General features: G+C 44.5%; 1 protein-coding gene across 3 annotated transcripts in view; it reads left to right on the forward strand.

Annotated features, from left to right (window-relative positions):
• git1 (G protein-coupled receptor kinase interacting ArfGAP 1) overlaps nucleotides 1-23,393 on the forward strand; it is a 157,082-nt gene that overhangs the window by 91,608 nt on the left and 42,081 nt on the right. For all 3 annotated transcript variants that reach the window (XM_068008268.1, XM_068008266.1, XM_068008267.1), the window contains exons 10-11: nucleotides 622-694; nucleotides 14,113-14,210. In XM_068008268.1, the coding sequence (XP_067864369.1) occupies nucleotides 622-694; nucleotides 14,113-14,210 (171 nt within the window). The remainder of the gene's footprint in view (nucleotides 1-621; nucleotides 695-14,112; nucleotides 14,211-23,393) is intronic.

Genomic DNA, 23,393 nt, shown 5'->3' on the forward strand with positions numbered 1-23,393 from the left:
CCTTGAGAAACCTACAGGCAAAAAGAACTAATCCTTGGAAGAGGGGAAGAAAAAAAATAACATACATAGTTTTCACAGTGCGAGGTGCATGCCAACCCACCGCACTCCTGCAGGAGTCGGCAGCGTTACTTGTTTTTAATTCCTCCACCAGTAGATCAGCTGTTTCTGCTTCACCGAGCCGTTGAAACAGGTAAACAAACTGGAGTTAGACAATCCCACAGTAAAATATTTTCAGTTGCCCTTGAATTATGAACTATAAAATATTGTCTAGAATTTTTAAGGACCTTTGTGGCAAAGTTAAATATAATTAAAATATAGCAGGTTTTAGTGTAAACTTAAAATGTGGCCTGTGCACACAGGCAAAAATATGCTGTGGTTTTTATTTTCTTCAAACAGAAATGGTATGCACCTAATACTTCAAGATAAATTGTTAGTCTTCAGTTAATTATGGGTGTGTTAATGCATGGCTTGTATAGCATAAAGATAATACAGGCCAGCGCAATCCTCCCTTTGAGCTGCATCAATGAAGTACAAAACTACTTGGTTTCAGTTTGGACAATTCTTTACAAAAGATGCTTGAAGTTTGTAACTTGCTGTACATTCCATTTTCTTTATGCGCAGCTGAATAACCGCCTTTTTGAAGAACTTGCAATGGATGTCTATGATGAAGTTGATCGACGCGAGAACGATGCAGGTATATGGATAGTTCATGCATTTTTGATGTAAATGTGAAACTATGCACCTTTTAAATATTTAACAATGGTATATGGAGTGGGATAGTGTGATCTGCTTGCTGTAAGGATCCTACGTGCAGTGAGGTTGGGTGTTTCCATCCCGTTTCCTACTGGGAGCAACTCCACAGTCTCAAACTACCCATGATTTAATGAATTAGCTAATTTACTCAAGGCCATAAGGATGGCTGGTATAGAAAGTGGAACTATTATGTTAGTGCAGTTGATGTCCTTCTGAAAAGTTTAAGATGCATTGTTGCAGCAGTGTATCTGTTATGCTAGAATTGACCTTGGAGTATGTGATGTAGATACTGTTTGCCAGAAGTTTTCCATTCTGCATTATTCCCATCACTCACTTTAGTGAGCACTCAATGTGGAGTGTGAAGGAAAGAAACAACAGAAACCTTGAGTCCAGTGATCTAGAACAAGTTTCTTCATATCCTAATTTAGTCCTGATACATTTTTGTCCACCTTCACGGTGTACAGAATCATGTGGCTGTGAAGATCAGAAAGCAGCTCTTGACTTGAGGCATAGTTCTGATACTTGAAAATGTGAGAGTAGTTTTCTTATCAATTTTTTTCCCTCGCTGCCTCTTTTGAAAGCATGGCCTCGTTACTAAGGTATGGTTCCACAGGCAATTGCCCAAATATATTCTCTGACAGCATCATGGCCGACTCTTCCCTTCCAGGATGTCTACACATGATCTTCCATCAAGGGTCACTGAATAGTCATCAGGAATAGGAAATATGGTCCTCTTACCCCCCACCCTCACGCAGGGGCGTTCTTGCCAATTGTAGTGCTCCGACTGTAGCTTGGTTGAGATCGACTAACTTGGCACAGACCAAGGATCAAGCCTGTGACCTTCCTGATCTGTACGGCTCATTGAGTAAACCTGCTGAGCTATTGTAGACGGTTCAGATGCTTAACCTCCTGGATATGGAATCTCCTTTGCACCCTTCAACATGATGTGTGTATACCATCTGTAGAAAGGATGCTGTAAAAATTGATGCTGTTTGATGTTCTGTAGTTGGAGTACCGCTTTAAGGGATTAGGAAGAAAATTCATTAACAGGTATTTAACAGCTGTGAAAGAATTCGTTCAAAGTATTGATAACGTAGCTGTTTAGAAATGTGCACTGTTAAGTGTTTTTATTTTTGTGTTTTACAACAGGAAATATTTGCATTAGTCACTGTTTCAATGTCTGATCCACATTTTCTATCCATTTAGTTTCACACACAAATATGTACTGTACAAAACGAAAATATTGTTACTAGCCAGAGTGCAGCAGATTTAACGTACTGAAGTCAGGAATTGAATTACTGTTTATTTTAAATGGTGTCCCTTTGAGTGTTCCATTTCCTCAGTGCTTTGCAGTACTCAGTTATACAATCATACAGCATAGAAGGAGGCCATTCAGCCCATCTTACCTGTGAAAGAGCTGACAGTCTCACTCTCCTGCTCTTTCCCCATAGCCTTGCAGAATCAGATTGGTTAGTCTCAACCCAGCTGATAGTAAGGCATTACACTGGCCCTAATTTGTCACAGAATTGTCTCTCCATGGTTCTGTATGGCTGACATACTTTCTTTACTGATGTGTGCAATTTTTGTGTCTTACCTTTGTTAAACCCAAAGTAGGCAGCAAGATGGCTGCCAACTGGCAGCAAGGTCTGGTGAGGACAGGCTGTGCAGAGGCTGGTACAACAGATGTGAGTCAAACTGGCATATTGGGGTTCATCACCTTACTGCTGCAAAAGTAACATTTAGATGTTGTAAAAGGAATGAGTAACTTAAAGTAAATGTTTTAAGTATCAGTAAAATGAAGATGCAAGAATTTTGTTTTTAACAGTCTGCAAATGTTCATTTTCTCTTCAGGACTTTAATCAAACATGTTGGAACAAAAAATACTTTATAGAAGTATCAGAATTACAGTCTCCAGTCTAACAGTAAATTCTGTTCCTCCCACTGAATTAAGCTTTTGGCTGTGTGATCTGCAGTTAACAATCTTGAGAGCCCATGGGAACAGCTTTGAAGTTTGTGTTAACATAAAGATGCAAGATAGCAATGCCAGGTCATAATATTATAGTTTCATGTCTCAAACTAGCAAGTGAAATTGAGATGTTTTCAGTTCTGTATCATCTGGCATATTCTATAATTAGATTTTACTCCTTTTTTTACTCCTTTAATTCAGTTTGACACTTAATAGCCACTTCTTGCTGCTTATGCAAAACTTATAAAGCCTGTGTCTAAATGTACAAGTTAGACAAGCATCTAATATTTATAATGTTTAGTAGATAGTGATTTCTTTGTCATGGAAAACATTTTTTCCCTCCTCCTCCCCTCTTTTCCCCTCCTCCTCCTCCCCTCTTTTCCCTCCTCCTCCTCCCCTCTTTTCCCTCCTCCTCCTCCTCCTCCTCCTTCCCCTCCTCCTTCCCCTCCTCCTTCCCCTCCTCCTTCCCCTCCTCTCCTCCTCCTCCTCCTTCCTCTCCTCCTCCTCCTCCTTCCCCTCCTCTCCTCCTCCTCCTCCTCCTTCCCCTCCTCTCCTCCTCCTCCTCCTTCCCCTCCTCTCCTCCTCCTCCTCCTTCCCCTCCTCTCCTCCTCCTCCTCCTTCCCCTCCTCTCCTCCTCCTCCTTCCTCTCCTCCTCCTCCTCCTTCCCCTCCTCTCCTCCTCCTCCTTCCCCTCCTCCTCTTTCTCCTCCTTCCCCTCCTCCTCTTTCTCCTCCTTCCCCTCCTCCTCTTTCCCCTCCTTCCCCTCCTCCTCTTTTCCCTCCTCCTCCTCCTCTTTTCCCTCCTCATAGAATCATAGAAGTTACAACATGGAAACAGGCCCTTCGGCCCAACATGTCCATGTCGCCCAGTTTATACCACTAAGCTAGTCCCAATTGCCTGCACTTGGCCCATATCCCTCGATACCCCTCCTCTCCTCCTCCTCCTCCTTCCCCTCCTCTCCTCTTCCTCCTTCCCCTCCTCTCCTCCTCCTCCTCCTTCCCCTCCTCTCCTCCTCCTCCTCCTTCCCCTCCTCTCCTCCTCCTCCTCCTTCCCCTCCTCTCCTCCTCCTCCTCCTTCCCCTCCTCTCCTCCTCCTCCTCCTTCCCCTCCTCTCCTCCTCCTCCTCCTTCCCCTCCTCTCCTCCTCCTCCTCCTTCCCCTCCTCCTCTTTCTCCTCCTTCCCCTCCTCCTCTTTTCCCTCCTCCTCCTCCTCCTCTTTTCCCTCCTCCTCCTCCTCTTTTCCCTCCTCATAGAATCATAGAAGTTACAACATGGAAACAGGCCCTTCGGCCCAACATGTCCATGTCGCCCAGTTTATACCACTAAGCTAGTCCCAATTGCCTGCACTTGGCCCATATCCCTCGATACCCATCTTCCCCATGTAACTGTCCAAATGCTTTTTAAAAGACAAAATTGTACCCGCCTCTACTACTGCCTCTGGCAGCTCGTTCCAGACACTCACCACCCTTTGAGTGAAAAAATTGCCCCTCTGGACCCTTTTGTATCTCTCCCCTCTCACCTTAAATCTGTGCCCCCTCGTTATAGACTCCCCTACCTTTGGGAAAAGATTTTGACTATCGACCTTATCTATGCCCCTCATTATTTTATAGACTTCTATAAGATCACCCCTTAACCTCCTCCTCCTCTTTTCCCTCCTCCTCCTCTTTTCCCTCCTCCTCCTCTTTTCCCTCCTCCTCCTCTTTCCCTCCTCCTCCTCTTTTCCCTCCTCCTCCTCTTTTCCCTCCTCCTCCTCTTTCCTCCTCCTCCTCCTCTTTCCCTCCTCCTCCTCTTTTCCCTCCTCCTCCTCCTCCTCTTTCCCCTCCTCTCCTCCTCCTCTTTCCCCTCCACTCCTCCTCCTCCTTCCCCTCCTCTCCTCCTCCTCCTTCCCCTCCTCTCCTCCTCCTCCTTCCCCTCCTCCCCTCCTCCTCCTCTTTTTCCTCCTCCTCCTCCTCCTCTTTTTCCTCCTCCTCCTCCTCCTCTTTTCCTCCTCCTCCTCTTTTTCCTCCTCCTCCTCCTCCTCTTTTTCCTCCTCCTCCTCCTCCTCTTTTTCCTCCTCCTCCTCCTCCTCCTCTTTTTCCTCCTCCTCCTCCTCTTTTCCTCCTCCTCCTCCTCTTTTTCCTCCTCCTCCTCCTCTTTTTCCCTCCTCCTCCTCTCTCCTCTTTTTCCTCCTCCTCCTCCTCTTTTTCTCCTCCTCTTTTTCCTCCCTCCTCTTTTCCTCCTCCTCTTTTTCCTTCTCCTCCTCCTCCTCTTTTCCTCCTCCTCCTCCTCTTTTTCCTCCTCCTCCTCTTTTTCCTTCTCCTCCTCCTCCTCCTTTTCTTCTCCTCCTCCTCCTCTTTTTCTTCTCCTCCTCCTCCTCTTTTCCCTTCTCCTCCTCCTCCTCCTTCCCCCCCCCCCCTCCTCCCCCCCCCCCCTCCTTTCCCCCCCCCTCCTTTCCCCCCCCCTCCTTTCCCCCCCCCCTCCTTTCCCCCCCCCTCCTTTCCCCCCCCCTCCTTTCCCCACCCCCTCCTTTCCCCCCCCTCCTCCTCCCCCCCCCTCCTCCTCCCCCCCTCCTCCTCCTCCCCCTCCTTTCTCCCCCCCCCTCCTCTCTCCCCCCCCCTCCTCCTCCCCCCCCTCCTCCTCCCCCCCCTCCTTTCCCCCCCCTCCTCCTCCCCCCCCTCCTCCTCCCCCCCCCTCCTTTTCCCCCCCCTCCTTTCCCCCCCTCCTTTCCCCCCCCCTCTCCTTTCCCCCCCCCCTCCTCCTCCCCCCCCCCTCCTTTCTCCCCCCCACTCCTTCCCCCCCCTCCTCCTCCCCCCCCCCCTCCTCCTCCCCCCCTCCTCCTCCCCCCCCCTCCTTCCCCCCCTCCTCCTTCCCCCCCCTCCTTTCCCCCACCCCCCTCCTTACCCCCCCCCCCTCCTTTCCCCCCCCCCCTCCTTCCAACCCCACCCCACCTTTCCCCCCCCCACCCTTTCCCCCCCCCTCCTCATTTCCCCCCCCCCCTCCTTCCCCCCCCCACCACTCCTTCCCCCCCCCCTCCTCCTACCCCCTCCTCCTCCTCCTCCTCCCCACTCTTTCCCTCCACCTCCTCCCCCCCTCTTTCCCTCCTCCCTCGCCCCCTCTTTTTCCCCCCTCCTCCTCCCCCCACCCCCCTTCCCCCCCTCCATTCCCCCCCCTCCTTCCCCCCCCCCTCCTTTCCCCCCCCCCCACCTTTCCCCCCCCCCGCCTTCCCCCCCCACCCCCCCTCCCCTTCCCCCCCCCTCCTCCCCCCCCCCCTCCTCCTCCCCCCCCCACCTCCTCCCCCCCTCCCCCCCCCTCCTTTCTCCCCCCCCCCACCTTTCCCCCCACCCCCTCCTCCTCCCCCCCCCCCCTCCTCCTCCCCCCCCTCCTTTCCCCCCCCCTCCTATCCCCCCCCTCCTTTCCCCCCCCCCTCCTTTCCCCCCCCCCTCCTTTCCCCCCCCCCCTCCTTCCCCCCCCCCCTCCTTCCCCCCCCCCTCCTCCCCCCCCCCCTCCTTTCCCCCCCCCTCCTTTCCCCCCCCCCCCTCCTTTCCCCCCCCCCCCTCCTTCCCCCCCCTCCCCTCCTTCCCCCCCCCTCCTTCCCCCCCCCTCCACCCCTCCTCCTCCTCCTCCTCCCCACTCTTTCCCTCCTCTCCTCCCCCCTCTTTTCCCTCCTCCTCCTCGCCCCCCTCTTTTCCCCTCCCTCCTCCCCCCCTCTTTTCCCCTCTCCTCCTCCCCCCCTCTTTTCCCTCTCCTCCTCCCCCCCCTCTTTTCCCCTCTCCTCCCCCCCTCTTTTCCCTCCTCTCCTCCCCCCCTCTTTTCCCCTCTCCTCCTCCCCCCCTCTTTTTCCCTCCTCCTCCTCCCCCCCTCTTTTTCCTCCTCCTCCTCCCCCCCCCTCTTTTCTCCTCCTCCTCCCCCCCCCTCTTTTCCTCCTCCTCTCCCCCCCCCCTCTTTTCTCCTCCTCCTCCCCCCCCCTCTTTTCCCCTCTCCTCCTCCCCCCTCTTTCTCCTCCTCCTCCCCCCCTCTTTTCTCCTCCTCCTCCTTTTCCCCCTCCCTTTTCCCCCTCTCCTTTCCCCCCCCCTCCTTCCCCCCCCTCCTTCCCCCCCCCCTCCTTTTCCCCCCCCTCCTTTCCCCCCCTCCTTTTCCCCCCCTCCTTCCCCCCCCCCTCCTTTCCCCCCCTCCTTTCCCCCCCCCCTCCTTTCCCCCCCCCCTCCTTTCCCCCCCCCTCCTTCCCCCCCCCCCTCCTTTCTCCCCCCCCTCCTTTTCCCCCCCCCCCCCTCTCCTTTCCCCCCCCCTCCTTTCCCCCCCCCCTCCTTTCCCCCCCCCCTCCTTTCCCCCCCCCCCCTCCTTTCCCCCCCCCCCCTCCTTTTCCCCCCCCTCCTTTTCCCCCCCCTCCTTTTCCCCCCCCCCTCCTTTTCCCCCCCCCCTCCTTTTCCCCCCCCCCATCCTTTTCCCCCCCCCTCCTTTTTTTCCCCCCCTCCTCCTCCCCCCCTCTTTTCCCCTCTCCTCCTTTTTTCCCCCCCCCCTCCTTTTCCCCCCCCCCCCCCCTCAACCCTGTTAATGCCCTCCAGAGCTGCTATTCTTGTGTGAATCTTTCAGGGTATTCATCCAAGAAGGGCATAGCCCATCCCAACCAAATTCTGTCCTCACTGAGCACCTGTATGCACACAGTTTCCAGCAAGTATTCTTGAATGGTTATCGGGAGCAGAAATCCTGACAGCCACAGGTGCTGAGGCCAATTGCAGTGTCCTTACCTCCTATCAGCATTGACCAGCGATTGAGCTTGGGCTGTTTTAGATCTGTGCTGTTAAGTTTCACACTAGCCTCTGCCTTCACCAACTGAGCCATTAGAGTTCTTGTCATGGATGTCTTAATTTACTTTATACTGCATTGAATATCATTTTTGAATAGTGTTACCAAGTTATTTGGGATTGAGAATTCACAATCTACTGAGTTTTTAACATAGTTTTGTCAGAACAGATCACTAATTGTTTAACATCACTTTTTGTCTCAAATTAATAATCTTGTGAAGAAAGTGAATAATGTGATATAATACTGGAACCAGCTGCATGCTAATCAGCAGAAATCAATGATACATTTTTAGAAAGGAAAAAATGTGATAGGAATGTGCTTACAGTGGGGAGTGTATGTTATTGCAGCCAACAGACTTTTGACGACTCAAAAACCTATCCATTTTTGGAAAAGCTTTTGGTTGTAGCACTTTCCCATTATCTGATGAGGATAAGGAACATGTGGGTATTTAACTCTGTACCGTGGGGGTGGGGGCAGCTGTGCAGGAGTGGAAAATGTGTGCTGCCCAGAGTTCAGCTAGTTTAATTCTGCCGAAAATTGACAAGGTTCAGTACGTTTGTTATTCATCAGCCTATTGGCTCTTTTGACATGTTTCCTAAACATAGTTGCGAGCTACCAAGACAGGAAGAGGGATTTAATGTCAAAGCTTATTCCAGCTTGGTGCTTTTAGAGCAGGAGGCTGAAATAGAAGGTACATTTTGGTTTTAAAGTGGATTTAATATGCCACCCTAACTGCAATACATATAAAAGCTGGATATGAAATAAGGTAAGAATTTTTAATAGTGGTTTTTATCCTGGCTGTTTGTCTTAACTTTGAGAGACTTTTTGTTTTGGCTAGTTGAACTAATTTCGCAGCTATGAAGATGCATTTTACTCTGTTTGAATCCAAGGGCTGTTTAATTTTCTGTGAAGGTTGGTTGCTTTATTTTGTGCTTGTTATTAAACACCCTTTTCCAGAGTGCTAATTATATGGTATGTGGACTGCTCAGAACATGACTTGTTTTAGTTCTGAATTGGAGGTCTTCGTTTTAAAAAGTGACTGTCTCCTAAACATGATTGCTGATAACTATGTCCTGAATGCCTGGTCTTTTACCGTTGTTAACTGACCGTGTAGTTACAAGATGAAAATTTGAGCTGCCTTGTGAAGATTGGCTAGATGAGAAAAGAAAACTAAATAAAAATATTGCCATCTGTATAAAGTAAATGATTTGATTTTTCTTTTCAGATTTTCTCCCCATCTCCTTCAAAATGTTGTCTCTTACAATGGTACAATTTTACAGATACTTAGCCATCCTCTGGTACTTTTCCCAAATGGCCACTTTACATATCTGAGCCTTGACAGTGAGTGTTGGCAGGCGACTCACCAAGGCAAGCACCACAGCTGGGCCCAATCCTATATTTCCCTGATGTGCACTCTATCCATCAGGGGTCACTGAATAGCATTTAGACATTAGAATATTGGCTATTTTCCTTCTCCCTAGCTCAGAGAAGTGGATGTTAGTTGTATACCTCTGCTAACTCTGCACAGTCTAGGTATCAAACCTGGGACCTTCCTGCTCTGTGTTTACTCACTTAGCCATTGAGAGATCTATTGAAATGCAGTTAAATTCGTAGCACCATATGGTTTTCTAAAGCGACCTCTTTATGCTAAATGGTGAAATGGTGGTGGCAAACCCAGTTGGAAAGAGGAAAACTGAAACATACCTCGTACAGTTCTGAAGTTAACTCCTGTAAAATCTTAAGCAATGAATCTTTTACATAGAATTACATATAAATTACAACATGGTAATAGGGCTTTCGCCCACCCAGCCCATGTTGGTATTTATCCTCCATACAAGCAGTAGTCCTAAACCCGTGTGCCTGCCCTGTTCCCATGTCCATTTGTTCCCTTTTCTTTCAACCACTGGCCTAACGTATTAAATGGTAATGTGGTCTCTGCTTCAATCACTAACTCCAGTAGTGCATTCCTCAGCCTCACAAACCTCTATGTAAACAAAAAAGTTTCTCCTTCCCTCTGTCCTAAATCCAACACATCAATGTCCCCTTGTTCTGGGCCCCCAACTACTGGAAATAGTCTATTTCTATATATCCTGTCCCATCCCTTCATAATGTTAAACAGCTCTATCAAATCACCCCATAATCTCCTATGTTATAACAAAAACAAATTTTCAAGCCTTTCGTCATATTTGTAGTTCCTCATACTAGGCTGTATCCTAGTGAATCTGTGTTGTACACTATTGCTTCAACATCCTTCCTGTAGTATGGAGCCCAAAACTATGCACAGCAGTCAATCTGTGGTCTTACTGAGGGTGAATCCATATAGAACATTACATCTTGACTTTTATATTCTAAAACCTAGTATTCCATGAGCATTTTTATGGTCTTAACCACTTGAGGTGCTGCTTTTAATGTCTTCTAAACCCATACTCACCTCTGCTCTTCCACATCACCCAGTTTTCCCCCATTCAAAGTATAATAGTATATTTTAGTTTTAAAAAAATTATCTTACATTTACTGACATTGAATTCCATCTGCCACTTTTTTCCCATTTTATCAATTTCCCCTCGCAGCTTCCTTTGATCCTTAATTATTTACTATGCCTTATTTTAGTATCTGCAAATTTGGGCACCACTCCATCTAACCCCATATCCAAATCATTGATGTACACAGTGAACAGAACCCTGTAGGAGACCACTACTCACATCTAACCACTCTGAGAAATTGCCTTTAATACTACCGTTTCCTCCTTTCCAACCAATTTAGTACCCTCGTCCTAATTCCATACCCCTTAAATCATCTTCACTAGTGTCCTGTGTGGTACCTTATCAAATGCATCCTGAAAGTCCATGGATTGTAACTCCCCATATTTGTAACCTCCTCAAAGAACTATCAGGTTTGTCAAGCATGATCTTTCCTTTCCAAATCTTGCTGAATTTCCAGTGTCTTCTAGAAACTCTTTGGAGCAGTGTTTTATCTGAAAACATAGCCCAAGTTAATTCATGTATTTTGTCGTATTCTGAAGGTTTTCTTTTTTCTTTTTTTCCCCGAAGTGCTCTTGGCCTTCAGCTTATTTTCTACTCGTCTTATCTCGTCTTCGTGCAATAGACTTATTTCAGGAATTTGAGTACATTGGATATGCATTTATTGCAGTTTGAGGCATCCGATCAGAAATTGCCGTAAATACTTGCATTGGCCCATTGCAGATTGATTATAGCTATCAGAGGAAAAGGTTAATGTTGTTGTAATTAATGGTCAGTATTTGAATTGCATGGAGTCTGAATGATGTACATGTCCCCCTTTCATGCATACTATATAAATAATCACAGCAAATGGGCAAATATTATGTCAACAGGACTAAGGAAGAATCTTAGTATATTCATCAAATGTAGCTTTATATCTGAGAGCTTTCAAGTTCAAGTACTTGAAAGTCTAAATGAGAAAAGAACTTCAAGAGCTGATTCATTTTTCCAGAGTATCTTCTCTGAAAGTGGTTTAGCGATGTGGTCGCATGTGTGTATTGGATCATGGCTGACTAAACTTGTAACTGCGTACCAAGGCTGGATTCAAATCAGAGTCCAGAGATGAATGGATAGTGTTTGAACTCACTCTGCTACGTTATTGTCAGTAGCACAACTTTTTGGTGAGTGCATTTAAACTAAACAGAAAATCCCAAAACTGTTACTGGGTTGCTGAACTGAAGGGTTGTATTACAACCTTGCTTTATATATTTTAACTCAAATGTAAATTAACAAGTGACCTCCTCTTTTTCTTCCTTCCCTCCCCCCAACCATATCCACCACCCAAAAAAACAGGAGAATGCAAGTGGCAAGAGTGGTGGGGGTATTTAGGTGTCATGTCAATTTATCATGAAGTGAATGAATGATGAGCGTGGTTTTGGGGAACTTAGTGACGCAGTGGTTCAATGTACTTGCCGATCTGGGTTCAAATCCAGCACAGACTGATGGAATGAAAGTCTATGCATTACATACTACCAACCCAATGTCCCAGTGGGTTTAGGTTCATAGTGCAAAATTACTCACATTTTGGCACTAAATTGGCAGCCCCACTGGGGCCATTAGAATGGTTGATGTGGGAAATAAAAACCACACAATGAAGCAGTGGAAGGAGTAGTCTTGTGAAGTTGGTTTTAAGGCACATTAAAGGAGAGAACAATAGAACCTGTATGATTGCTGGTTTTGGAGTGGTTGATGCTGATTGGCATCAAAAGCGTAAGTTATTTTCTATTTTCCAGCACTAATGTCCCTTACCTTACAGCATGTCAAATATTATTGAAGAATTTAATGAGAAAATATGTATGCTTTGAATGTTGCATTGCTGTCCTGAAACTTTTAATGCTTTTCCCCTTCAAAGAGCAGGAGTCTTTCATTCTAAAATTAATTCTGGCAGGATGAAAATATACAATTGCACACTTATCCTGTGATTGCTACTTTAGAGTGTGATTAAGGTGTTCATCAGTTTGGTACATTATTCAGTATTTGCGGTATTGTAGATTAATACTAAGTACAGTCATTATCTGTCCCATGTTCTTAATGGGGAGCTGGTGAATGTTCAGAAGGCACTTCTGTAAAGGCTTTAATGCAATCACTTATTAAGCTTAATGTACTCCACAGAGCCCTTTTGAACTTTCGAATTTACAACAGAATAAAGATGGCTTTCCAATAATGTGTGTATATGGGTCATCTATTGTCTACGTGTTGCAGGAAAAAGCACTGGTTTTGATTTATTTTTTGTCTGATTTTAAATGAGAGAAAAACCATCTGTTTGGTAATGTAGCAGTAAGAAAATTCTGAGACCAAATACCCTAATGTTCACTGGGTAGTATGAAAAAGGATCCCGCTATCATTATTTCTCATTTAAAAAAAAATCAAATAGTTTAAGTGTCTGTCTCCTTTGTGAATATTTTTCATCTAAATATTGAGTGATGTCATCCAAAGGGGGCTGGTTTGGGAGATGACTGATGAGGGAATTTAATTGAAAGTGCTTTTGTCTTTTTTTTTCTCTCAATGTTACTCTGTATGTATGATATGTTGGGTAGCATATCTGGTTGAACGAACAGTCTGCTAAAAAGATGTGGAAAACACCAGGATTCTTAATAAATCTGTCAAGTTTGATTTTTAGGTTCTCGAAGTATATTTTCTTATAGGTGTACATCCACATATTATAAAGCCTTTGTATATTTAGGTGTGAATTCACAAATTCCACGAAGCCATTATTACATGTATTTTTAAAATTTTAGCACCATTGCAATATGTAGCTGCAATCTGAGGTAGTGACTAGACAGCATAAATTTAATCATCACCAAAAGAATGAAGGGAGAGATTATGAGAATCATTTTTACACATTGTTAGGACATTCCATGTCCTACCAGATACAGTAGTAGAAGCAGCTTCCATAACATGAAAAAAGAAGTGGAGAAATATTTGAAGAAACATTTCTGAAGGTTAAGGGAATGGATCTAGATGGATAACTCTTTCAGAGCTGGCACAGGCATGATGGACCAAATGGCCACCTCCTGTTTTATAAGATTTTATGATTCGAATCAAAGTAAATTGGTATCTATTCTAATGGCACTGTATCAACTTAGAACGTGAGAGGAGCACACCAGAAGGAACATCAAATCATATTCATGTGATGTCTTTACATTTGTCATTTTCAGGTGTACACTGTACTTTTCACCTATGGTCACATCTATAAACAAGGTTTTGCATTCAGTCCCGGGATCTTTAGGGGAGGATTTCTGGTATAGCTACATACACCTATTATGAATTCTGAACAGATTCACAGAAAATTGAAGTTAATGTTAAAACTGCCACCTTTTGATAGCTTGGTTGTAAAGTGGGTGATTCAGCTCAGACTGCTTTAAGCACCTGCTTTAAATCTCCAATTACTGCAGGGAAGACAAATTACCAGGCTGATAATTTCATGGTCCACTATTTACAGAGAATATTTTGTGAAAGCCCTAATTTGAGCTGTGGAGTAAATTGACTCGATGCATTGCACATTTTTAGCCACTAGAGGATGCTAAAAATGCTGGAGGATCTAAATGTTTTGACCACAGGATCCCTGACCACTACAGCAACACATCATTTTCCCCTCCACCCAATCACTTGAATGTACTACTAGCAGGCCTAGTAACATAACCAAAACAGGTGTAAATTTAACCGAGAATCTGTATTCTAGTCCTTTAGTTAATTTTATTTATTAGCCTATTGATTTAAAGCAGTCGTAGCTTCCACAATCCCACACTGAGCTCATCAAATTCCAAGACAAATCTAGTATTGCTAGCTGTAACTAAAATAGTTTTGGTGCCTTTAGTTTGGATGCTATGAGACTAAAAACTGCGCTTGTTCCATGGAAATACCCACTTACTAGGTTTGAATTTAATATGTTGAAATAGAAATTATCCCCACTGTCAGGCAGCATTGCTCAAAGTAACTTGACGTATGACCGTGGAAGCATGAAACGGGCGGTTAACTTCTTCTCTGGCAAGTTTATTTGTAAAAATTCCATACTGTTCACAGGCACTTGTAAAATGGTATTACTTAATGAATGATTTCATGCTCACTAATACTGTTATCTTGCTGTATTTGCAGTGTGGCTGGCCACCCAGAACCATAGCACATTAGTGACTGAGCGCAGTGCTGTGCCCTTTCTTCCAGTCAATCCAGAATATTCTGCAACTAGGAACCAGGTATGTTGAGACACAATGTCCTTTAAATATATGTGTGTTTACCATGTCTAAAATAAGCTATGTGTGTAAATATACATATAGATTATTTTTATATATGTGTGTGTGTATATAAAAGTGTTTAGGAAAGAATGAATGTTGGGAAAAGGAGAAAAGAGAGAAATTAGCCTGGTCATTTCTCAAATACTTGATGGCTGTGTTTCTTTGAAGTTTTTTGTTTTGCCCTCCCCACAGCATATTGTCACAGTGAAGCTGATCATAGGAAGGTGCATGAGCGTGAGCTCTTGTGATTCTGATGACCTTTACTCGGGCCCATGTCCTGACAGTCCAATTGAGACTCAAACGTTCCTGTGTTCAGAATCGCATGTGCAAAACTGCATGTTACAGCAAGTTGGACCACTGTTTCACCTTAACAAGGTTGCTTCAGATAACGTTTTATCTTGATGTCACCAAACTTGGTTCAGCCTCTTTCTAGGAGGAAGTGAAATGGTGGTACTGAAAATTTTCTAACAACGCGGTGACTGTGCAGGCCCATATCAATAATTGGCAGTCGATGGCCACAACCGTTATTAAGTTGCAGTTGTTTTAATGGGTGTCTATGGACTTTCACAGTTGTTTATAACCAAAAAAAAATGTTCCTAATGTTTGCCTGTTGAATGTCAAAGCAGTTTCACTAAGATAGCCAAAACTGTCTATTACATAGCTCACAATCTTAATTTTGTTTTTCCCACTTCATTTATCTACTTGACTAAAAAGTTTGTGTGCTGTCAAGATGTCATTTTTAGCTGTTCTCCAGATTTGGTACCTAGCTATTTAGCTTTTTTATATAAACCTATTTTTCAAGTTACAACACCTTTGTCTGGTATTTGGCATTATTTCAGTCTAAATGTATTATTGTTGAATTCTTAGCAGGAAGCAGACCATGAGAAATTAACATCATGTGTGTTTGACCTTTGTGTTTCTTCAGATATGTTGCAGCAAAATACAAAAGTTTCATATGATTCTTAGAATCCACTGCCTGTCTTTCCCACAAAAATTCAAACCATGGGGTCTTGTGTCACTTCAGTTGCCACATAACTGCAAAAATATGCTGATGTTTGAACTTGATTAGCCTTCAAAAAAAACAAAGGTTTGGCTCAGGGACGCTTAAAACAATAAAATGTGAGAGGCCTAATCGTCAAGAGGAAGATAAATCTGACATGTGTGCAAGGGCATGTTTGTATTCTACTTCAGTGCAAATGAATTCCAATAAAAGCTAGATTAACGATTGTTAAAGACTCAAAGTGGTTCCTTTAGTATTGTCATCTTCTGCTGCAAAATGGAGTCTCATTGTTCTGTTTTGCTGCTCCAAGTTTCTAATATGACTGTCCTGTTTAACACCTTATGTTTTTGTTTGTTGGAGGGTCTGAAAAGAGGCAACTTGGGGAGGGAGGGTGGGGGAAAATCTTGGCTATTAGTACCAGAGTTTATTTCCTAAAATTATTTTTTGGAGGGGGTTGGGTGGATAGGGTGTAAATCTATTATCCCTCATGACTGTCACATCTTGATTTAAAATCCCTCCCTTGAAGTGACTTTGTCTTAATGACCACTCCATAATTTTGTCGTTTGGTGCATGTGCTAGCAAGGAAGATAAAGAAAGAAAGGCATCCACTTCTATAATGCCATTTCTCTCAAACGTCTCAAAGTAAGTCACACGCGATGGATTACTTTTGAATTTCAGTCACTTGTGTAAGCAAATGCAGCAGCTTTCAGTACAACATGATCCTGCAGAGAGCAGCATAATAACAGACCTGTTTATCTGTGGAATTTAATGGCTTCGTGGGTAAACACACCATGTGATACTGAGCCATTCAGATCAAGATGATCCCAGGTTTGATGCCTAACCTTTGCTAAGTTTTATATGATCTCAGCTGGAGATTCAGTAGACAGACTGCAACTGGCCTCAAGAAACCAAAGTAGAGCGGATGAAGGCCGGGGTGAAAGCCAGCGTGTGTCTTCCCCCCCCCACCACCCCGACTTCGGTGCACACTGACGACACAATCCAGTTCAGCACAAACCTCCTTATCAAATGGCCTGCTGATGCTCACTCAGGAAGGGAAAATAGTTACTGGGAGGGCCTCTGTAGCCTATAGAGCAGTACACCAGCATGAGTTGCTGCTTTCAGAAAAGGTGGTGTAAAAAGAGAAAATAGGAGCGTAGATGGAAAGTTAGGGAAGATTTTTATTAGTTTTTGTTTCCTTATCCAAATCACACTCTCATTCAGCTATTGGAAGTATTATGTCTCGGCAGCAAGCAATTTCACAGCAGTCAGTGGTACTGATTGTCTTTGAGTGGGAGAGGTAGCAGTGGCCCTGAGAGTGGTAGTGGCAGCTTTGAGGAGGTAAATAATAACAGATTGGAGACCTCTCTCCAGTGTGAAGTTATAATAGCTAACTGTTGGAGCGAGAGATTGGTGTGGAAGTGGCCTGAGGAGGATATGCTGAAAACTGCCCTGTTTTTGTACTTCAGTACATTATTACTATATAATGTATTTCTGTTCATCATTTGGGTGTTTGGCTATGTTGATTGGGAGAGTCTGTTGGCAGGCAAAGGGACGTCTGGTAAGTGGGAGGCTTTCAAAAGTGTGTTAACCAGGGTTCAAGGTAAGCACATTCCTTATAAAGTGAAGGGCAAGGCTGGTAGAAGTAGGGAACCTTGGATGACTCGGGAGATTGAGGCCCTAGTCAAAAAGAAGAAGGAGGCATATGACGTGCATAGACAGCTGGGATCAAGTGGATCCCTTGAAGAGTATAGAGATTGCCGGAGTAGAGTTCAGAGAGAAATCAGGAGGGCAAAAAGGGGACATGAGATTGCTTTGGCAGATAAGGCAAAGGAGAATCCAAAGAGATTCCACAAATACATAAAGGGCAAAAGAGTAACTAGGGAGAGTGTAGGGCCTCTTAAGGATCAACAAGGTCATCTATGTGCGGAACCACAAGAGATGGGTGAGATCCTAAATGAATATTTCACATCGATATTTACGGTTGAGAAAGGCATGGATGTTGGGGAACTTGGGGAAATAAATAGTGATGTCTTGAGGAGTGTACATATTACAGAGAGGGAGGTGCTGGAAGTCTTAACGTGCATCAAGGTAGCTAAATCTCCGGGACCTGTTGAAATGTATCCCTGGACGTTATGGGAGGTCAGGGAGGAAATTGCGGGTCCCCGAGCAGAGATATTTGAATCATCGACAGCTACAGGTGAGGTGCCTGAAGATTGGAGGGTAGCAAATGTTGTGCCTTTGTTTAAGAAGGGCGGCAGGGAAAAGCCTGGGAACTATAGACCGGTGAGCCTGACATCTGTAGTGGGTAAGTTGTGAGAGGGTATTCTGAGAGACAGGATCTACAGGCATTTGGAGAGGCAGGGACTGATTAGGAACAGTCAGCATGGTTTTGTGAGAGGAAAATCATGTCTCACGAATTTGATTGAGTTTTTTGAAGGGGTTACCAAGAAGATAGATGAGGGCTGTGCAGTAGACGTGGTCTACATGGACTTTAGCAAAGCCTTTGACAAGGTACTGCATGGTAGGTTGTTACATAAGGTTAAATCTCACGGGATCCAAGGTGAGGTAGCCAATTGGATGCAAAATTGGATTGACAACCGAAGACAGAGGGTGGTTGTTGAGGGTTGTTTTTCAAACTGGAGGCCTGTGACCAGCGGTGTGCCTCAGGGATCGGTGCTGGGTCCGCTGTTATTTGTTATTTATATTAATGATTTGGATGAGAATTTAGGAGGCATGGTTAGTAAGTTTGCAGATGACACCAAGATTGGTGGCATTGTGGACAGTGAAGAAGGTTATCTAGGATTGCAACGGATCTTGATAAATTGGGCCAGTGGGCCGATGAATGGCAAATGGAGTTTAATTTAGATAAATGTGAGGTGATGCATTTTGGTAGATCGAATCGGGCCAGGACATTCTCCGTTAATGGTAGGGCGTTGGGGAGAGTTATAGAACAACGAGATCTAGGAGTACAGGTTCATAGCTCCTTGAAAGTGGAGTCACAGGTGGATAGGGTGGTGAAGAAGGCATTCAGCATGCTTGGTTTCATTGGTCAGAACATTGAATACAGGAGTTGGGATGTCTTGTTGAAGTTGTACAAGACATTAGTAAGGCCACACTTGGAATACTGTGTACAGTTCTGGTCACCCTATTATAGAAAGGATATTATTAAACTAGAAAGAGTGCAGAAAAGATTTACTAGGATGCTACCAGGACTTGATGGTTTGACTTATAGGGAGAGGTTGGATAGACTGAGACTTTTTTCCCTGGAGAGTAGGAGGTTTAGGGGTGATCTTATAGAAGTCTATAAAATAATGAGGGGCATAGATAAGGTAGAGAGTCAAAATCTTTTCCCAAAGGTAGGGGAGTCTATAACAAGGGGGCATAGATTTAAGGTGAGAGGGGAGAGATACAAAAGGGTCCAGAGGGGCAATTTTTTCACTCAAAAGGTGGTGAGCGTCTGGAACGAGCTGCCAGAGGCAGTAGTAGAGGCGGGTACAATTTTGTCTTTTAAAAAGCATTTGGACATGGATAAGATGGGTATGGAGGGATATGGGCCAAGTGCAGGCAATTGGGACTAGCTTAATGGTATAAACTGGGCGACATGGACATGTTGGGCCAAAGGGCCTGTTTCCATGTTGTAAACTTCTGTGATTCTATGTTACTTCCAAAATCTCTCATTCCTCTGAGTAAAATGTTAGTGAAGGTTAAACATTTACAGATGACTCCCAGTAAATAGTTTCTGGAGCTTTTGAAGGTGCGATGTATTGTAGGGATAAACAGTGAAATGACACACAACAAATGCTATGGCTTTTGTGAATCCTGTTTATAACTATTTTCAAAATGAAAGTCGTAAATCATAGTGCTTTAAAAAACAAGTTCTTTTTATGAATCTTTAATGTTCTGCTTTCAGCTTTACGGTTTATGCTTTCAATATATTTAGGTTTTACATTTCATTTTTTTTCTTCAATCCTTGGAGTATTGAATGACCTTTTACAGCTTTCAAAATACACATATCTTTTTCCTAGAATCTTAGGATTACAAACATGATTTTCCCCAAAGTAGTAAATTTTAATTAAATGCTGTTCTAAAAATAATAAACTAGGAGCTGCTCTGAAAATAAAACCAGTTGCGAGAGCTGTTTTTGTTGTAGTTTTAAAAGAAATCATCTGATGGGTTTTATAATGCCTTATTGCTGCTGAAAGTTTTTAATTAGTAGCATAGATACAAATATTGTTGGAGACAGACTGAAGAAATTTAGAATGTTCAGCTTTCTGTAATTAGCAACTTCAGCCCATCTACTTTAATTAGTGAGGTTTGTCAAACAAATTAGATACAGGAGAGATAAAAGCAGAAACGCCACCTCGAGTCCTTTTGACTTCCATCTGTTTGCTTAATTGTAGTTTTAGAATGTTGTGTATTCCAGGTTGGTGAATGTCTCTTTACAGATGTAAACAATTTTACTGCAACACCAAGTTATAGTCCAACAAATTTATTTTTAATTCCACAAGCTTTCGGAGGCTTCCTCCTTCGTCAGGTGAACGGTTCACCTGACGAAGGAGGAAGCCTCCGAAAGCTTGTGGAATTAAAAATAAATTTGTTGGACTATAACTTGGTGTTGCAGTAAAATTGTTTACAATTGTCAACCCCAGTCCATCACCGGCATCTCCACATCATCTTTACAGATGCTGTAAGGTACTAACTGCATGTTGAAAACCAACTGGGTAATTCAGTATTTCAAAGGAAGGATGCAGTGTTTTAGTGTGCAGTTATGCAAGATTACAAGGTAAATGCAATTGAAGGAGACCATTCAAATCTTAGCTCATCCATCCAGAATTTTTCTTAAACTTTGCCTTCCCACCCACCGCCCCCCTCCCCCATCACATCATCTAACAGTGTCTTGAATGAATCTAAAGTTTTTGTCTCCCCAACACGATCCAAAAGACTGATCCAACTTGATCACTCTTTGCTTGAAATTCTTCCTGACATTTGTCCTAAATTGTCTTTTAATTACTTTTAGTGTATCCTACCTTATTCTAATATCTTACTCCAGCTTGTAGCAGTGCTCTAGATTTGCCATATGTTTAATGTAATATTTTGTATATTTTTATCAGATCCCCTCTCAGTAATCTCTTTTCAAACAGTGTTCAACTTTCTCTCATCTTTCCTATTAACTGAGTCCTTTGACTCAGAGATTCTGCCCCGCTTCCATGGCTTGAATGTTTCTTGGTGACCAAAACTAAATCCAGTAATCGAGATGCAGTCTGACCAAGACACCGTGCAGTTCCTGACTTGTACTGTTCTGATCTAGCAATATAATCCAACATTCTCTTCACTCTATTGCTACTCTGCAACAATTTGATGTTATCGAGAGCTGAATCTATCATCTCTTCCAAATCCCCTTCTATTCATCTTTAGCTATTTTTGCATCATCCACAGTAATTTTGTAGCTATCTATTCATGCAAATTTTATCTAATTCCTTTTGGCAGCTGAGACATAGTTACCTTTCTCCTCCCCATCCCCCATTCCACCTCAGTTTAGTATCATCTGGAAATGTAATCAGTTTGCATTGGGTTTCTGAATCCAAGTCATTTAATGTAGCTTAGGAACAATAGGAGCTCTGGCACCAATCCCTAGCGTGCTCCATGCAGTATGCAATTTCTCACCCCAACTGTGCCACATTCTCCTAGGAATTACCCACTAATTTCTTCTTTCAGACAATTCCTTATCCACATGTGTGTCTTACCTTGAATTCCCACTGCTTTTAATTTGAATGGCAGCCTCTTATGATGAATTTTATTGACAGCTTCTTTGAAATATGAATATATGGTTTTCCATTTTTTTTGATTACAACTCTCTGAAGTACCTTAGGACTGTCTTCTACAGTAAAGGCACTATTCAAATACAAATTGTTGATGTCTACTTGGGATTTCACTTATTCAAAGAGAAAGGAGGCTGGTCAGCCAGGATCTTCCCCTTCTAAAGTTCTGTCAACTGTTATTTCCACTTTTTTGTGTCGAAACCTCAGGTATGGCCCCCCATCTTCGCTTCATCAATTTGAAGGGAAGCAGACTTCAGTGCATTTGACACGCAACTGATTTAGACATCCATCATCAGATCTGGCTGGACCACATCAAACACGATCGGGCCTCACTCTCCTCTGACAAAACAGCCCACGACTCCAGGATCATCCTTGGACATCTTTTGTCATTAAGATCATCCGTTCAGCTGTGTCTACGGCTTCCTCCGCCCCTCCTTGCCCACCAAGCCAAACGTTCCCTCAGGCACCCCCGTGCTCTTGCCCTGAACCAGTGTTTTTCTCTGAGCTCATCTTGTCCCTGAGCCACCTTCTCTCCCTTGACCCCATTCCTACAAAATTGTTGACCAACAACTTCCTGGCCCCATGCTAGCTGACATTGTTAATGGCTCCCTCCCTCAAGTACTGTTCTCCCTCCCTTTCAAAACTGCTGTCATAATCCCCTCCTCACAAACCCGCTCTCAACCCCTCTGGCCTTGCACACTACCCTTTCTTCTCCAAAGTCCTTGTATGTGTTGCCATCTCCCAAATCTGTACCCATATTAACATAAGAACATCATAAATAGGAGCAGGAGTAGCCCTTCGAGTTTTCTGCGCTATTCAATAAGATCGTGGCTGACCACCTACCTCAACTCCACTTTCACACCCTATCTCCATATCCCTTGATTCTTTTAGTGTCCAAAAATCTATCGATCTCTGTTTTGAAAATACTCAATGACTGAGCATCTTCAGTCCTCTGGACTAGTGAATTCCAAAGGTTCACAATCCTCTGAAGAAATATTTTCTCATCTCAGTCCTAAATGGCCGACCCCTTCCTGAGACTATGACCCCGCGTTCTAGACTTTCCAGCCAGGGGAAACAGCCTCTCAGCATCTACCTTGTCAAGCCCTCTAAGAACTTTATATGTCTCAATGAGATCACCTCTTATTCTAAAACTCCAGAGGATATTTTTTTTAATTCATTCATGGCATGTGGGTGTCGCTGGCAAGGCCAGCATTTATTGCCCATCCCTGATAAGATGGTGGTGAGCCGCCGCCTTGAACTGCTGCAGTCAGTGTGGTGAAGGTTATCCCACAGTGCTGTTAGGTAGGGAGTTCCAGGATTTTGACCCAGCGACGATGAAGGAACGGTGATATATTTCCAAGTCGGGATGGTGTGTGACTTGGAGGGGAACGTGCAGGTGGTGATGTTCCCATGTGCCTGCCGCCCTTGTCCTTCTAGGTGGTAGAGGTTGCTGGTTTGGAAGGTGCTGTTGAAGAAGCCTTGGCGAGTTGCTGCAGTGCATCCTGTAGATGGTACATACTGCAGGCACGGTGCACCAGTGGTGAAGGGAGTGAATGTTAAGGGTGGTGGATGGGGTGCCAATCAAGCGGGCTGCTTTGTCCTGGATGGTGTCGAGCTGCTTGAGTGTTGTTGGAGCTGCACTCAACCAGGCATGTGGAGAGTAATCAAACACACTCCTGACTTGTGCCTTGTAGATGGTGGAAAGGCTTTGGGGAGTCGGGAGGTGAGTCACTCGCCACAGAATACCCAGCCTCTGACCTACTCTCGTAGCCACAGTATTTATATGGCTGGTCCAGTTCAGTTTCTGGTCAATGGTGACCCCCAGGATGTTGATGGTGGGGGATTCGGCGATGGTAATACCATTGAATGTCAAGGGGAGATGGTTAGACTCTCTCTTTGGAAATGGTCATTGCCTAGCACTTGTCTGGTGCGAATGTTACTTGCCACTTATGAGCCCAAGCCTGGATGATGTCCTGGTCTTGCTGCATGCGGGCACGGACTGCTTCATTATCTGAGGGGTTGCGAATGGAACTGAACACTGTGCAATCATCGAATATCACCATTTCTGACCTTATGATGGAGGGAAGGTCATTGATGCAGCAGCTGAAGATGCTTGCGCTTAGGACACTGCCCTGAAGAACTCCTGCAGCAATGTCCTGGGGCTGAGATGATTGGCCTCCAACAACCACTACCATCTTCCTTTGTGCTGGGTATGACTCCAGCCACTAGAGAGTTTTCCCCCTGATTCCCATTGACTTCAATTTTACTAGGGCTTCTTGGTGCCACACTCTGTCAAATGCTGCCTTGATGCCCAGGGCAGTCACT

The sequence above is a fragment of the Heptranchias perlo genome, chromosome 28, assembly GCF_035084215.1.
Source record: "Heptranchias perlo isolate sHepPer1 chromosome 28, sHepPer1.hap1, whole genome shotgun sequence".
In the NCBI taxonomy this organism is placed as follows: domain Eukaryota; kingdom Metazoa; phylum Chordata; class Chondrichthyes; order Hexanchiformes; family Hexanchidae; genus Heptranchias; species Heptranchias perlo.